Source organism: Zootoca vivipara, chromosome 1 (assembly GCF_965207765.1).
Source record: "Zootoca vivipara chromosome 1, rZooViv2.hap1.1, whole genome shotgun sequence".
Classification (NCBI taxonomy): domain Eukaryota; kingdom Metazoa; phylum Chordata; class Lepidosauria; order Squamata; family Lacertidae; genus Zootoca; species Zootoca vivipara.
In genome coordinates, this window is record NC_142582.1 from 25,309,710 (window position 1) to 25,325,628 (window position 15,919).

General features: G+C 41.4%; 1 protein-coding gene across 1 annotated transcript in view; it reads right to left on the reverse strand.

The window, feature by feature from the left end:
• Positions 1 to 3,902: 3,902 nt before the first annotated feature.
• The window catches only part of CERS6 (ceramide synthase 6), an 83,702-nt gene continuing 71,685 nt past the window's right edge, over positions 3,903 to 15,919 (reverse strand). The window contains exons 8-10 of the mRNA XM_035133156.3: positions 14,519 to 14,625; positions 8,154 to 8,310; positions 3,903 to 6,677 (exon numbers count right to left, since the gene is read on the reverse strand). Coding sequence (XP_034989047.1) covers positions 6,516 to 6,677; positions 8,154 to 8,310; positions 14,519 to 14,625 — 426 coding nt within the window. The 3' untranslated portion in view covers positions 3,903 to 6,515. The remainder of the gene's footprint in view (positions 6,678 to 8,153; positions 8,311 to 14,518; positions 14,626 to 15,919) is intronic.

Sequence of the window (15,919 nt, forward strand, 5' to 3'; positions counted from 1 at the left end):
TGACAAGTGAAAGAGGCCGGAAGCAGGTGATGTGAAAAGCTTTGGCTTTACGATGCCGGAGAGCAACTTCCCATCCGAGTAGACCAGGCATGTCAAACCTGCGGCCCTCCAGATGTTTTGGCCTACAACTCCCATGATCCCTAGCTAGCAGGACCAGTGGTTGGGGAAGATGGGAATTGTAGTCCAAAACATCTGGAGGGCCCCAGGTTTGACATGCCTGGAGTAGACAGTGGGGAGATGTAAACAGACCAGTATTACAAGGTGATGGACACACACTGCAAAGAAGGCAAGTAAAGAGGCCTAATACTTTAGTGTTTATTATGAAAGTGTTTTCAAATCAAAATTCACAATATTGATTGGATCCAAATATTCCAGGAAGAATTTTAATTTTTCATATTTAAAAGGGGAGGGGGGAGAGAAAAGAAACCCAGAAGCAAAATCCAAGGCTAAAACACAGTGCTGTATTTCTGACAGTGAAATATACCAGTAAGTTATAGTTCAAAGAGTTCCTCAAACTGTTGGATTGTCTTGAAAACACAGGTGGAAAATTGCACCATTTTGTCCTGACCTGACCTGCTGAAAGTAACCACCATGCAGAGCACACAAATGTGGCTACTGTTTTCAGTATTTAGAAATTTGCAGGGAGATAGATAGAAAAACACCCTCTTGTGTGTCAAACCAGCGTGTACCGTTCTTCTTTGAGATGATTCTCATTACCGGTGGTCCTAGTCAACCTACACATCACTAAAGCCCTAGGCTAAAATTAAGGCCGAAATAAATACTATCAAAATACACGTACCCTCTCCTGCCCTCCAATAAAGTAAGTGGAGGCTATTTCCTAAGTGTATAACTTTATACAAGCAGATCAGTTCAGTTGCTTCAGTTTCTTTGTCATTACAACTGGAACTTCCTTGTAAGGAAAAATGTGCTAAGTAACTTTTCAATAAATAAACAAATGAATAAATACCAAGACAACTATTTTTAAAAGGAGAAGCTAAAAAATATGGGCAGTTTTAACAACGTCCAAGTAGAATCCAAACAAACCAAATCGCATTCAAGTCATGCCTAAGTGCAATCAGAGGATTTTTGAAGTTTTGATTTGTGATTTCAAGGCAACTCCATTTATTAAACACTGTGGGTTTTGAGTATTTTGGTCATTCTCACAGTGGCCTAACAGAACGGTTGTAATTTTATTATTTGACAAGTAATGAATACAGGAGGAAATATAAGACCAGGCAGCCTTTAAATAAAAATACCGGTAAATATAAAACAATTGGGAGGAGGGAGCAAATAAAGAAATCCCATCTTCTTCTCATTTGTGGGACTTACAGAAAGCTGAAATTAATGGCGTATGAGTTTGGGGAGATGAGAAATATGGACTTCAATAGCCCTATATTCAGAACCCTCTACCATACACTGCAAAAGGGAATGGCAGAAGAAGAACATTGACCTGAACCACCAGAATACCGTGTAACCTATGCCTTCATATGTACAATGTAAAGACATTCAAAACAAGCTGGCATTGGGTTACACAACTATCTGCCCATAGTTTATTGCAAAATACAGCACGCTCACACCTATGCACGCACGCACGCAGGCACACACAATAATTTTATTGTTTGTTGCAACACGCTCCGTTCCAGTAGCAGAATGACTTGAAAGGAAAGGTGCATTAATTGATAAAAGAACCACCATGATCACCCCCATGGCTTGATATTGTCACTTTTTTGATTATGTGTGAAGATTGGCGATTAACCTCCTTTCCCTACAGCCCCAAATCTAGGCTTTCGGGGATTATATGCTCATTAGTTCCTTGCAAGTTACAACAGCAACCTTCACATGCCAGCTGTTAAGGAAGAAACCAGCTTCACTGAATGACAGCAGGAAAGGGGGAGAATGTGCCGTGCAAATGCTTCCTAAGGGAAGCTAAGATTTCTGTGCACACCGTTTGCTCTCATTTAGCAACCCATCTGGAATAATCTCCCCTGTAAACAAACTCTGGGCTAGTCCACAGAGGGTAGTGGCATGTAGACTATGGCAGTGGCAGGGTACAGGAGGTGAGCTTGGGACTCATGTTCCTTTCTCTCCCTTGTATACAGCAGGGATAGCTGGCATGTTGCCCTACAGATGTTGCTGGATTCCCCGTTCTCTTCAGCCTAGCATGGCCAGTCATCAGGGATGATGGGAAATGTAGTCCTGCAGCATCTCAAAGATACCACTCTTGGCAATTCTTGGTATAGGAGCTTAAATATCAGGTAGGGTTTAGACAGGCCAGCAAGCCCCACTGAAGTGTGCGGCCAAAAAAAAAAAAAGGATGCACAGATAATGCGCACCGGCCCAAGATCAAATTCAAGGTTCTGCACGCAGAGGGGGGAAAGCATGAGTGAATCCCAGGCTGAACCCACATCCTGCCAGATTTGCAGCCTACATGCTGGGTCTTCTGTGAACCAGGCCTCGGATATAATTATACACAAAGGAGTGAGTGGCTGGGAGAATGGAAAGTATCTGCACAAGAAATGAAGTCATGTGTTGAACAAATTCAAAAATGGCAACGAGGATACATGTATATTTCTTTTTGGCATTTTTTAAAATCTGGCACTCTACAGTCGGGATGGAGAATGCAAATTAAACCCCACACTTCCATCCTCAAGTGGATATATATGTTGAAGATACCTGGTCTGCACTCATTTGTCCCACTTTAAAAATATACATTAAAACACACACTTTTGTTTGTTTGTTTGTTTTTAAAAAAGTGTGTTCCATGCCAATACTTAACTGAGTAAATGCACACAACAATAGATCTTACTTCACTACCCCAAGAGCTGGCTAATAAAAAAGTTCGCTCTAGCTAATGGCTACTAACTTCCACACACCGTTTTTTTTCTTCATTTTTGTCGCTACGCTACACATTTCGGTCACTGCATCTTTTACTCTACTGCTAAAAGAGATCAAACCAAAGAGCTTTTTTTTTTCCCCTAACAAGAGCTTGTTTACACAAGGCAATTTTGATAATACTAATCCAGGAAACTGAATACCAGTTTGTTTCTAGAAGGGCTTCCTGTGATTGATTACATTTTCTTTTTGCCTGGATCCAGTGGCACTTGGAAAACACCATAGTGGCAGGCTAACATTGAGCTTACGGGCCTACAAAGCGTATTCTCCCTCATTTCAATCCTTGCATCAACAGCATCAAATTGTCTATATATCCTTGGTGTTTAAGATTGAGCTGTAATGAAGCCATTTTGTAACCCAGCTAACTTCACAGCGTGCTTTGTAACAGTTTTCTGGCTGCCTGAGGCAAGGTTCAGGAGCTTTCCTCCCCCTAACCTGATTACTGTGCATTTCACTGCGACAGTGTGAGCTTATAGAAGCTAATGGTGGCAGCTGTCGGTTTAACATTCCCTCCAAAAGCAATGCTTCCACATTCTGGGAAAACCAAACTTCTGTCCAAAACGCCTGCCTAAGCAATGCCATAGAGCATTTTGAAAGTTCCAGCCTCCCAATCGGTGTTTGTTGTAAAACTAATAAAAAAACTGAATATAAACTATTGATGCATCCACTTTGCCTTATTATGTCAATGCTTCACATCCAATGCCCATGCAAACTCTCTATATTCAAGTTCTATGCTGCATAGAGGACTCAAAACTGAGATGCACCAGATTATTAGTTATGAGACAAACTTAAGAGCCAACCCACAATGACTCTTAAACGACAGCATGGAAAGAGAGACTCTAGTGGCAACTAATCTCCAACATCCAAAGTGGTTCTGATATTGTTTTATATCCCTCCACTCTAATATACTTCCTGTTCTTCAGCTCTCGAGTTACTTTTACTCCATTCACTTTATGAGCGCCCTTAATTTGTGTTTTGCATGTTGGCACATGTCACATAACTCCCCCCCCCAAAGAGGCTGGTCTTTCCATTGGGTTCTCATGGGCTGAAGTGACATTGTTGAAGTATCAACACACGCAACATGAATGAACATAACACAGAAATGGAATCTTAACTTGTTGCGTCGAGATTCACGAGACCAATCCAACACACCTCAACCCACTAGGGAACAGCTATTAACCAAAAACACGTTCTGTTGGGTTGGCTTCAAAAATGGCCGCGTGAATTGTGATGAAAAATAACCTTTCCTCTGCAAAGAACAACCACCTTTCCATTCTCTCATGTATAGGATAAAGCCAGAGTATAATAAATACTGTATGGCTTGAGCAAATGTTAAGGGTGATTTGGTTGCAGGAGATGTGCAAAAAGGATTTATGGCTCAAAATAATTTCTGATGGGAGACAGGGCTCTTACGATTCCAAGCAATTGCTTCTTGCTTCTTTCCCTCTTTCCCTGCATGTAGTTCTTTGGCATACATGTTACCTCTGTGCCCAACACCAACAGAAAACAAAAAATGGCACACAGAAAAGAGAAGTTGTCTCCTTTGCCAAAACTGGCTTTACTAAGCACAGAAATAACGTGAAAGAAAGGTCGCTTTATCTAAGGATCTTATGGGAAACAAGGAAACCTCTACTGCAGAGAGATTGGAGAGTGGCGGGAAGGATCTAACTCTTGTTATTCCTGCTGATTTCCTTTAAGAACATATCAATAGCTACAGGTAAGTCTTTAGCAGAAAACCAACAGGCTTACAGTTACTGCCAGCTGTATTTCTCTAGTAATTAAGAAGAGCCTTGGATGCTTGTTGCTGATTCATACTGGGGTACATCTAGCCATCAGTTTTCAATGTTCCTGGGTTGCGCTCAATGGCGCCAATAGTTGCAAGTGTTGTGGGCTAAGAAAGAGAGAAAAGACTGCTATGAGACTCGTACAACCATCAAAGTTCCCTTGGGGACTCTTCTGTGGTGTGGCATAGGACCAGTGTTAGGTAAACTGTCCTCCCACAAATAAGTTGAGGAAGTGGGAAGAACCAGGGCACTCTCTTCCCTTAAAACCAGAGCCACCCAGCCACACAATCTACAAGAACACAACCTCACACCAAGCAGGGTTGCTTACAAGGGTTGGTGGTCTGTTTCCTCATTGAGTCCCGAATGAACTGCCTAATGTTTATTTTAAGTATGGGCAAAAGCTTTCTAGCAGGCACGTAAAAGAAACCTCAGGCAGTAAGAACAGGGATGGAAAACCCCTAGATGTTGTTGGACTCCATCAGCCCCAGCCAGAGCTGGCAAAGGTCACGGATGGTGTCCAACAATAATCAGAGGGCCACAGGTTCCTCAATAAGGCCTAATTTTTCACAAAAGTATGCGAGGAAGTATAACTGTGTCTGGACTGTACCACTTCAGGGCAAAAGGGGGTGGCACACGTGATTTAATGCTCCTCCATATAAAACAATTCCCTGGTTGACAGGAGAATGGCTTTAAGCTAGAACATCTTCAACCTATCCCACAACTTCTAGCGTCTATATACATGGAATATATTTGCATGGCAAAAGTATTCAGTCAACTGAGTCCCCAAATGCTGTATGCAGTGGTACAGTCCAGACACAGGCTGCCAATGCACCATGCAAATATCTCCCCAATGTCTTGTAACTATTTTACTCCCAGTAAGCAATTCTTTTCTGCCTCTAGTCTTCTTGATGCCGGTTCTAAATATGATCAAGTGCAACTTTTGTATACATGACTATGCGCTCAAGTAAGCATCTTTCTTCTGAAACTAAACAAGAGGCATCTCTAGAATTTTTTAAAAAATCAAACTGGAGGTTAAAACTGCTAGGCAGGACTCATCTGTAAGACTTGAGTTCTTCCTACCTGCTGTAAACATAGTTTGGGCATTTGCACAAACAGTGAGGTCTGATCTAATTTGCCACCAATTTTGTAAGACGGCTAAAGTCCCATCTTACAATAACTACGGTTTCATATGGGCTGGCCCCAATCCAGGCGGTTTAGAAATACCAATGCACCGCACCATTTTAAAACTCCTCTCTAGGGTGAGGGGAGCGGCCACTGTGTTTGTATTGCGAGCTTCTAAAGTCAGCATCCCTCAGCACAAAAACAGCAAATTAAAACAAAACCAACGTAGAACTAAAGAGGAACTTTTATAAAGTTTTGTCGTAACGCTAGATACCGGGCTAGAGAAACGAAGCACGGAAACGTACCTTAAAACCTGGCAGTCCCTGGCCCTGATGTGAAGTCTGAAAGAGAATCTTGCTCCCTTTCATCCACAGGTCACCCCCCAAAATAAGATCTAAAATAAATAATCATCCAAGCCTACAGAAGAAAGTACTGCTCCCATCTGGTCATGTATATATATATCTATATACATACAGCATGCCTACATAAAGAACATGGTGTGGCGCTGTCATTCACAAACAGGAAACACAGCAGTGCGCTATCAGAAGCTTTAAATACTCCTTATGTTTTGTTTTTCTCTGATGTTGAGGGGAGGGGAGAATAAGGGAAGGGAGAAAAGACAAAACGAAACGAAAAACAAAACCCAGCATTCACAACCGATTGACTTCCAGTAGCAAACAGTTCATCTTGTTCATGTATCCGTGTTTAATCCAGGGATTAGTGTTCCTCTGCGGAGTTGCCCCCGGTGAGATACCCATTTGTTCCGTTTGTTCCGCTCGTCCCATTGGTGGTGGCTGAGCTGTGGGAGGTCTTTGAATGAGGAGCTGTGGTGGGCTCTTCGTCTGAACTAGACTCAATGTCACTTCGGTCATCCCTCGACTGCAAAAAAAACGAAAAAATGGGTGAGAAAAAGGGGGGAAGGGGAGGTAACACACTGGAGGTTATTGCATAACGGAAATTAAATCAACCCTCCCCTTGTTCACACATCCCAAATCCGAAGTTAAACATAACCTATCAAGCTTCCATCTAGCCTTTACTCTTAAAACTTCTCGTCTGTTTGCTTTTGAGTGTTGCACACAATAGTTTGGTGGGGGACAACTGTGTCTGTCCTGTCTCATATAAAGTGAAGATTTGTTGTTTTAACATTGAAGGAGGGGCACATGGGTGAGAGGACCTAAATCACGCCCCCCCCCAATCTTATCTTCGTGTACACTATCAGTTCAAGCCTTTCTTCTTCCAGCCCAGCTCACTTCTGGTCTTGCAGGCAGGATGTGAGGAGGTAGAGAAAGGAAGTCGGTTGCAGAATGCAGGGAGGTGTATTTCCCACGTTTAAACAAACTGATACATCTCTCTCTTTCACACCTGAGAACATGTTCAATACCTTTGGGCTTGTAAGCCCTCAACAAGCGTGCATTTTAAGCAGAGTGACTGTGCAGAAAGACAACAAGAAGGAGGAAAAATGCAATAATAATAATAATAATAATAATAATAATAATAATAATAATGTTTGTGTGGCATGCCTGTTCATTTTCCCCTCAGGGAAACTTACATGCAAAGGGTTCCACTTCCCAGCCTTCAAAGGCAGCAGAAAGAAAATAATTAAGAAGGTTAAGAAAGAAGACACATATTGTTTGGTGTTAAACAAGCAACTTCTGCTAGGATGGAAGAGAACAAAATGCGGATCTGAGAGAACAGAGAGAGAACTACCAGAATCACTGACGGCTCAACTCCATAAAAGCCACATTTTTTGACACAGTAGCACCCTGTTACTGTCTATACAGACTACACTGCAATACTATGGGGTTGCAGAGCGAGCTCTGAATTCCAGAGCCCTAGGGCGAAAGCTCAGGGCTGCTTTGCACATTGCAGTTTCAAGGTGTACCTATGAAACCCTTTAGAAAAAATGCAATGCATGGAAGCAAGCAAACCCATGTTTGCAAGCGCATAGATCATACAAATGCGTTTGCCAGTGAACTGGAACTGATAGCAGCTTCCGGACAAGTTTACATTTGAAGTGGAAGATGCAAATTCCAGCCAATATCATGTGCTTGTGGCCTTGAGAAGTATAGCAGTTTCTCTGGTTACAGAAAACAAGTTCCATAGATGAACCAAGGTAAGCCTAAGTGGAACAGCTGCACTGGGGTAGCCCATGCTCAATTCAACTGAATGCTCAGGCAGTCAATATTAAACATACAGTTTTCAAGACTTGAAGGGTCTGTTGGAAGGGAGTGACAAGTTTTTGCCATGGATCGATAAAGTCAAGTGACTTGAGGGACCTGTGCTAGCCGATTTGTGTTATGAAAAAAAGATTGCACACTAGAAAGCATGGGACAGTTTTTAATTTTTTCCCCTTACCTTGCCTTTCAAAATTGCTTTATAGGCTGCCTTTAGTATTAGATAGGACCAAAAACAGTGGAGAACTTGAAGTACCAGAAGTAAAGTGATAAAGATCGTCAAAGAAGGAAAGCCACCAGCTACTTCAGGCAGTTCAAATATTACTGTGTTCAATACCCTGGAGAAAAGAGAAAATGGCAAGTCAATATAAAACAACAGAGAGATGGTTCATTTCTCAACAATGCTTCTCACCCCTGCTGGAGTCATTGTGAATGTAATAACAGAGCATGAAAACTGGTCACTCAAGTGAGCCCATCCACATTATCAATGATCTCCAATATGAACAAGCTCTAGAATGCTTTAAAATCAATACATCTGCATCATGGCTTCCCAAAGTGGTTGATACTGACCTCCTGGGGTCAGTGGAACTGTCCATGAGGTGAATAAAGACCTACGGGTCAATAGGGGGTCAAAAGGGATTTAAAATAGGGTTGTGAGACGTAGTGTGTGGGGAATAATTAGGAACTATGAGTTTCAGAAATAAAGGGCATGCCCTTCCTTTGCCAATGAGGAGCCTCTGTAAGATGCCTCCACAACACAACAGTATTCTCAGACCACGCTGTTTCGTTGCTAAAAGAAACTGTATACAGGTGCAGAGTTTGACTTTTTAAACAATTATTTTTATAGCATCAAAGTAATAATTCCAACACCTCCCACAAAGACATAGAAGGAAGCTGCCATTTGGAAAACTGCAAGCTTTTATTGAGTTACGACCCCACCTGCTGCCCTGACTTATTCATACACTTGTTAGAGGCCATAAATCTCATTAGAATGCTATTTTTTCACTTGTTTTACTTCCTTACTCCTTACATGTTATGATTCCTAGTAATGAGTTGCTAATCACTGAAAATTGTCGATTACATATTATTTCTTGACTTTTATTTCATTTACATTCCTAAGAATTTGGGTCAGTGTCAACGTCACCTTTATAAGCTCATCAAGGGGTCAAAATGAGCCCTGAAATTTGAGAAACCCTGTTTCATGGCAGACAAGTCTACACATTGCTTTGCTTTCCCAATGACTCCCATTGCATTTTATTTACGGTATGTTCCTGCTTTCTTCTGTGACGGAACTCAAGATGAGGCTTCCAAGACAGTCTCCCAAACAAAACACTCATTCACCTTAGCCATCTCTGCTTATTTATTCATTATTTCACCTCTGAATTATCAACCTGGGAAATTCAATCTGGGTGAACTAACATATTCATCTAAATGCTTACCAGGACTGGTTCCTGCATATTAAAAGCCCTGCATCAACACTAGCATAACATGTGATTTGAAGTAGTACTGATCAGTTCCCGTAATCTCATTTTGGTGTGAATGATCTATGACCCTTTGAATCCCCTAATGGACTAATCAATTATTAACAGAACACCACCGTGTTGAAGATTGTACAAACTAATCTAGGCAGTGAAGAAATGGAGATTTTACTTTCTTGGGTTCCACGGTCACTGCAGATGGTGACAGCAGTCCCGAAATTAAAAGACGACTGCTTCTTGGGAGAAAAACAATGATAAACCTAGACAGCATCTTAAAGCGCAGAGACATCACCTTGCCAACAAAGGTCCATATAGTTAAAGCTATGGTTTTCCCAGTAGCGATGTATGGAAGTGAGAGCTGGAACATAAAGAAGGCTGATCGCCAAAGAATTGATGCTTTTGAATTATGGTGCTGGAGGAGACTCTTGAGAGTCCCATGGACTGCAAGAAGATCAAACCTATCCATTCTGAAGGAAATCAACCCTGAGTGTTCACTGGAAGGACAGATCCTGAAGCTGAGGCTCCAATACTTTGGCCACCTCATGAGAAGAAAAGACTCCCTGGAAAAGACCCTGATGTTGGGAAAGATTGAGGGCACAAGGAGAAGGGCACGACAGAGGATGAGATGGTTGGACAGTGTTCTCAAAGCTATGAACATGAGTTTGACCAAACTACGGGAGGCAGTGGAAGACAGGAGTGCCTGGCATGCTATGGTCCATGGGGTCGGAAACGACTAAACGACTAAACAACAACAACAACAAAAGGGTGGGAACTAAAATGGATGATAGCTCACTGAATTAATACATTTTCTCCAGGGGTTCGGCTTTTGCAGCAAATATTACAGAGAGCTTTGTGGCATGTTAAAGACCAATAGATCTATAATTCCATGAAAGTTTATGTCATAATAAATTGGTATTTATTGATATAAAAGACTCTTGGCTGAATTGCAGATGTAGTAGACTGAATTTAACCACTAGGTGGCATGTTTAGCAAGCTAACGTCAGCTGTCTATATGGCATCGGGCTTGTGTCAGTGAATCCTCTTGACATACATTGGCTTGGAATGCTGTACTGTTCTGCAAACTTTTGTGGTGGAAAATTAACATCATCAGCATGGCTGGGTTTAAGCCTCACACTTGGGATGGCTGACAACTGGGACCAGAGGCAACTAAAGTAAAGGTGCCAGGATAACTTCAGATGAGAGATGGAGAATGAGACTCATGGCAAAAAACAACAACACTCAAGTTAATCAGACAAAAGGCTCTGAAGAATCTTCTCAGGGCTTAATTTGGAGGGGGAAATGTATTTATTTACTGATTTTTGTATGTTCTTTGGGTAGGACAAAGAAGCCCCAAAAATGTGAGAAAGTAGCTAGGACCTCAAATGCAGAAACATGAAGTAACAGTGGGTGGTATACAAACAAGTTGGAGAGTACGACTTGACCACAGCTATCAAACAAAGCCCATGGCTTGGCAGGGATTTGCACCGGTTCCCCATTGCCCTAATCCAGGTGGTTTGCAACCCACAACTTGGTAAATACTGACCTATAGGAACCCTGGACTGGCTACAGAGGAGTTAAGACCAGTTCCAATAAAAAAAACTGTGCATCTGGAAAAAGTTGAAATTATTCCATTTTAAGTTGATGAGAATCTGTTAGTATCATTACTTAATTTATATGCCGCTTAATGCAAAAAAACAGGCTTCCAAGTGGCTTCTGAAGTATAAAAACCACGTTTCAAAAATATCACTAAAATGCACACTAAAACAATCCCCCATAAACATCCATACTGTCAACTAAACAGAGAAGAAGCAGATTATCAGTTGGAGAGCAGAGCCTTTTTCATGACCTGGCTATTTCTGCTTAGCTAAGACAAAAGAGTTTATCATTCATAGCCTTGAAACAGGGATACACCTGCACATGTGTGGATGAGGTTAGCAATGGGGCTAGACAGTCCAGAAGTATGGCCTAGTAGTGGTGGGGGAGGAGGCAGACCAATATAATTCAGACTCAAAAATATTCCACAATGGGAATGGAGAATGGCTGATGAAAGTTAGAAAATAGCAATAGGAAAACACAAAAGAGTCTTCCAGCTTAAAGTATTTAACATTTCCTACATAATTTATCTGTGCACTCCTTGACTGAGCTAGAAGAAATCTTTCTAAACTTTTACCGCTGCAGTAACCACACAAGCCATTAATTGCACCTTGCTATGGATTCTTCGCTCTCAACGGTCAGTGCGCTTGCATATTACTGATGACATTTTCCTGTTCTCTTCTGCAAAAACACTCAGAAGTGTTAAGTCAACTACAGCAATCTAAATCTAAAGTGCACACATGCACTGGCTTTCAGATTCACTTCTCCATTCTTGCAGCAAGTCTGAAAGTATTTGACACAAATATTTGCAAAACGTATGCCGCAAAAGAAAGCTAACTGACTAATGCATTCTTTCGACATTTGTCAGTATGAGATAAATTAGTTTAAGCTTAATTATCCAGCTGGACTATGCATTTGTAAAATTTATATCAGGCATCCCCAAACTTCGGCCCTCCAGATGTTTTGGACTACAATTCCCATCATCCCTGACCACTGGTCCTGTTAGCTAGGGATCATGGGAGTTGTAGGCCAAAACATCTGGAGGGCCGCAGTTTGGGGATGCCTGATTTATATGCTACTAACCTGTTCACAGGGGCTATAATAGCAGCCTGCAATAAAAAAATTCTTTCGGGTTGATATGCCATTACGTATTCCTAAACAGGCCAAAAGAGAATTTCCCAGAAAGATGGCTTTTAAACACAAGGAGAAAGATGAGGTGACAGAATGGGAAGGTCTTTCGCAACTGCACAACATAAAGAATTTGGAGCATTAATCATTAAAGTGGTGGTGCCTTCTGTTTTAGCATTCCCCACAGAAATTTGAAATAATGACCACCTTTGAATTTCACATATTGGACAGGGTTCTATTAATTCTTATCTGCTGAAAACTAAGGGGTATATTTAGCCATCTTTTTGCATTAATTTGAAATGCATTTTTAAACCACCCCAGACACTGGATACCAGAGTTACTTAAATTTAGCGCAGGGGCAAAAAAATTAATGGTGGTTCCTTAGTTTCCCCATACTCTTTAAAAATTAGTACAGTCGTACCTTGGAAGTCGAACGGAATCCATTCCAGAAGTCTGTTCGACTTCCAAAACGTTCATAAGCCAAAGCACGGCTTCTGATTGGCTGCAGGAAGCTCCTGCAGCCAACTGGAAGCCGTGGAAGCCCTGTTGGATGTTCGGCTTCCAAAAATAGTTCACAAACAGGAACAGTCACTTTCAGGTTTGCGGCGTTCAGGAGCCAAAACGTTCAAGAACTAAGGGACGACTGTATGGCTAATGCAAGCTTGTACCTAACAACCAACAGCTTTCCTGGGGCAAAAAGCAGTGGACTCCTCCTGCCAGAAACCTAAGGGGTACAAGGCACCCATCTCACATGAATGGAACACTGAATATTGAGAGCCTTTTCCAAAGTAAAACTAGCTAAAACAAACCCTTCTCTCAGTTGACATCTTGGTTCCAATATTTAGGAGTGCCTCTCCTTTTCTGTCATAATAGGCAAACTAATCCAGGCCACTCCATGTACTAAATTAAGGAAATGTTATTATGAGAAGTGATATGGTCTGCCTTTGGAAAAAAAACATCAATAAGTCCTTTGTGCACTTTTCTGATAGCTCAGACACTTTCCCTTTTTGGCCAAACAGGAAGCACAAGATTGGTTCCCTTGACCATTCCTAACATTTCACATGACTTTGGGTTAAAAAATTTTCCTGGATTTCATGGCAAAATCATATGTAGCACAGAGATAGGGAAATGTGAATCAGACAGTTCCATATCTTTGGCCTAGTAGTGAATAGATGATTTCGACTCTGTAAATGGCAGGTGAACAGTAATTTATTCTCATGGCACTGGAAGAAAAACACCCCATTTTACAGGTGGTGAAATTCACTTTGGATAGAGATACATCTTATTCACAGTCTCTGCATTGTAACGATTATCCTTGACACAAGGGAAGCTGGATCTTGAAGATGTGCCAAACTTTCTCAGAATCATTTAACAGACACATCAAGGTATCTCCCTCAGGCTAACCTGCATTACCAAATAATTTGAAAGCAGATTATTCTTTTCAGCATCTTTCTGACAGTATCTATAAGGTCTTCCTGCTGATTTAACTTGAGTGCTTTCAACTTAGTGCTTTTTGAGCACAATAGAAAGTCTCAATTTATTATCTTTGGAATTGCACAAGGGGGAAAACAGGAAAACCTGCCTCTACTGGGGGACGTCATATGTAAACAAGCAAGTTTTTGCAATATTTTCCTACCAAACCATTAAAAAAAAAGTTTTTCTAAAATTCATGCAAATGTTCAAGGATGCACACAACCAATTGGCATCTATTGTATAAAGCAGTGGAGATAACTATTGTAACAGATTTCCTGGTTTATGTATTAAATCTATCTTCCTGATACCATTTAATTAGGCCAAAGCCACATAATTGATAATGATTACACAAAATTTGTGCTCTATTGTTCCCTGCTGCTGCTGCAGAGCCAGCTGGTCAGCTGAATGCCCCCAAAAACAACCTGTTGTGGTGCTCTGTTCACATGGACCAGATTAGCAATACAACTATGAGGACTTAATCAAAACATGGTCGTTTCAACCCGATTTTTGTTTGTCCTGTAGGGGCTTTGGGGACCTTCTCCAGGAAGAGCAGAAGAGTTAACTGAGGATCCTGCACAAACACTGACAGATGGAGAGCTTGAGGAGCTGGTGAAATCATGCGCAGAAAGCGACAGTAAATAAGATGGTGATGTTGAGCACAAGGCAGCAAGTTGGGACCTGTAAAAATATTCTGAACTCTTCCGTGCAATTAAGCACATGAATGATATGATTTACCGCCGCCCCCTTGATTGTTCCAACGTCCCCCAGGGGGCGGTATCACCCCTTTGGGAAATGCTGCCCTACGTTAGAGGCAGCATGTGCTCTACCAGACTTAAAACTCCTGTAGTTCCATGGAAGCAGCAGATTTACTCACCATAAAGGATACAATCCAAGCCTTGTAATCATGAAAATGATAGCAAACGAGAGGAAGAGTAAATCACACAACTTTTGATACTTGCAGTAGTTTGCCATTTTGGCTGCCTATAACGAGGAAGGAACATGGGTTATCTCTTTAATAAAAGTTAAGTCTAAAATAATTATTGCACACAGTACCGGACAATTAACATTCAAATGATGCATAGCAGATCAGTGTGAACTCTTTAGTGCCCTGACCTCTTCTACTGACGATGCTTCACACAGCGGTCTCATTTGCATATCACACTAAGCCAAACCATGGCTTAGTGTAACCACACAATTGTGCAGGTTCTGGGAGAGGAGATTGTGGCTGCCTTGTTCTCCCTGATTGTTTTGTTGAGCCAAATCATTGCTTGGCTTCATGTGTCACCAGAACACAGGCTCGCAGTTTAGCTCTCTCCAGACCAACCACAAGTGGTTATCATGGTTTACCACTCATGGTCTCAGTACAGGAGAGTTTAAAAAACAACAACCTCATTTTAGCCTTCTTTTCTGTGTTGTTGTTTTTTTTAATAAAAAAAATCAGAAAAACCTAGGGCAAATAACAAATTCAAATAATACTCAAAGCAGCAATAAAAAAGACAGATGTTAAGGCTGCAATTCTATATACATTTACATGGGAATAAATTCCATCAAGCAATATGAGATAACCTTCTTACCAAACATGGCATGAATAGGATTGTGGTGCAGAACACAGCAGAAACAGATTTTTGAGAACTCACATTAAAAGCGATTAGGTGTTCCATAGACTTGCCTGTCTCATCTCATGTGTGCAGGGGACAGAGAGCAAGAGTAAATGCCATGCAGGCTCATGTGGGAACAGGCAGTTCTGGAGGTAGCCTGGCCCCAAGGATAAGACCAACACTTTAAATTGAGCCCAGAAACAAACAGGCAACAATGAAAATGAAGAACCTGGCTAGATTAATAAGCTCCAATCTTTGGAGCCACTAGTCTGGCTGCCACATTTTGGACTAACTAGGACATGAATAACTGAGGCCAGGTGTGTTTTCAAGGGAAGAGACAACAACAGGTAAATCATTCAAAGGAAGTCTTCACTGCTGCCTGTATACCCAAGGCTCAAATAATGTCTCTGCACTGCACACCTGCCCTTTCAGGGGAAATATAACCCTGTCTACAACAGGCTTTATATATACACCCAGGTCTCCCATAATAAAAGTGAAGCTAGTTATGTAAACCTTTGCTATGATTCAGCAACTACTGTAGTATGAAAAGGTACATACAACATACTGTAGTATGAAAAGGTATTGCCTTAGTCAGTTAAAATGTGGAGATTCTATGGACTCCCAAATCATATATGTTTTTTTTTTTCAAGAACTCACTAAATGGCCATGTTTGACAA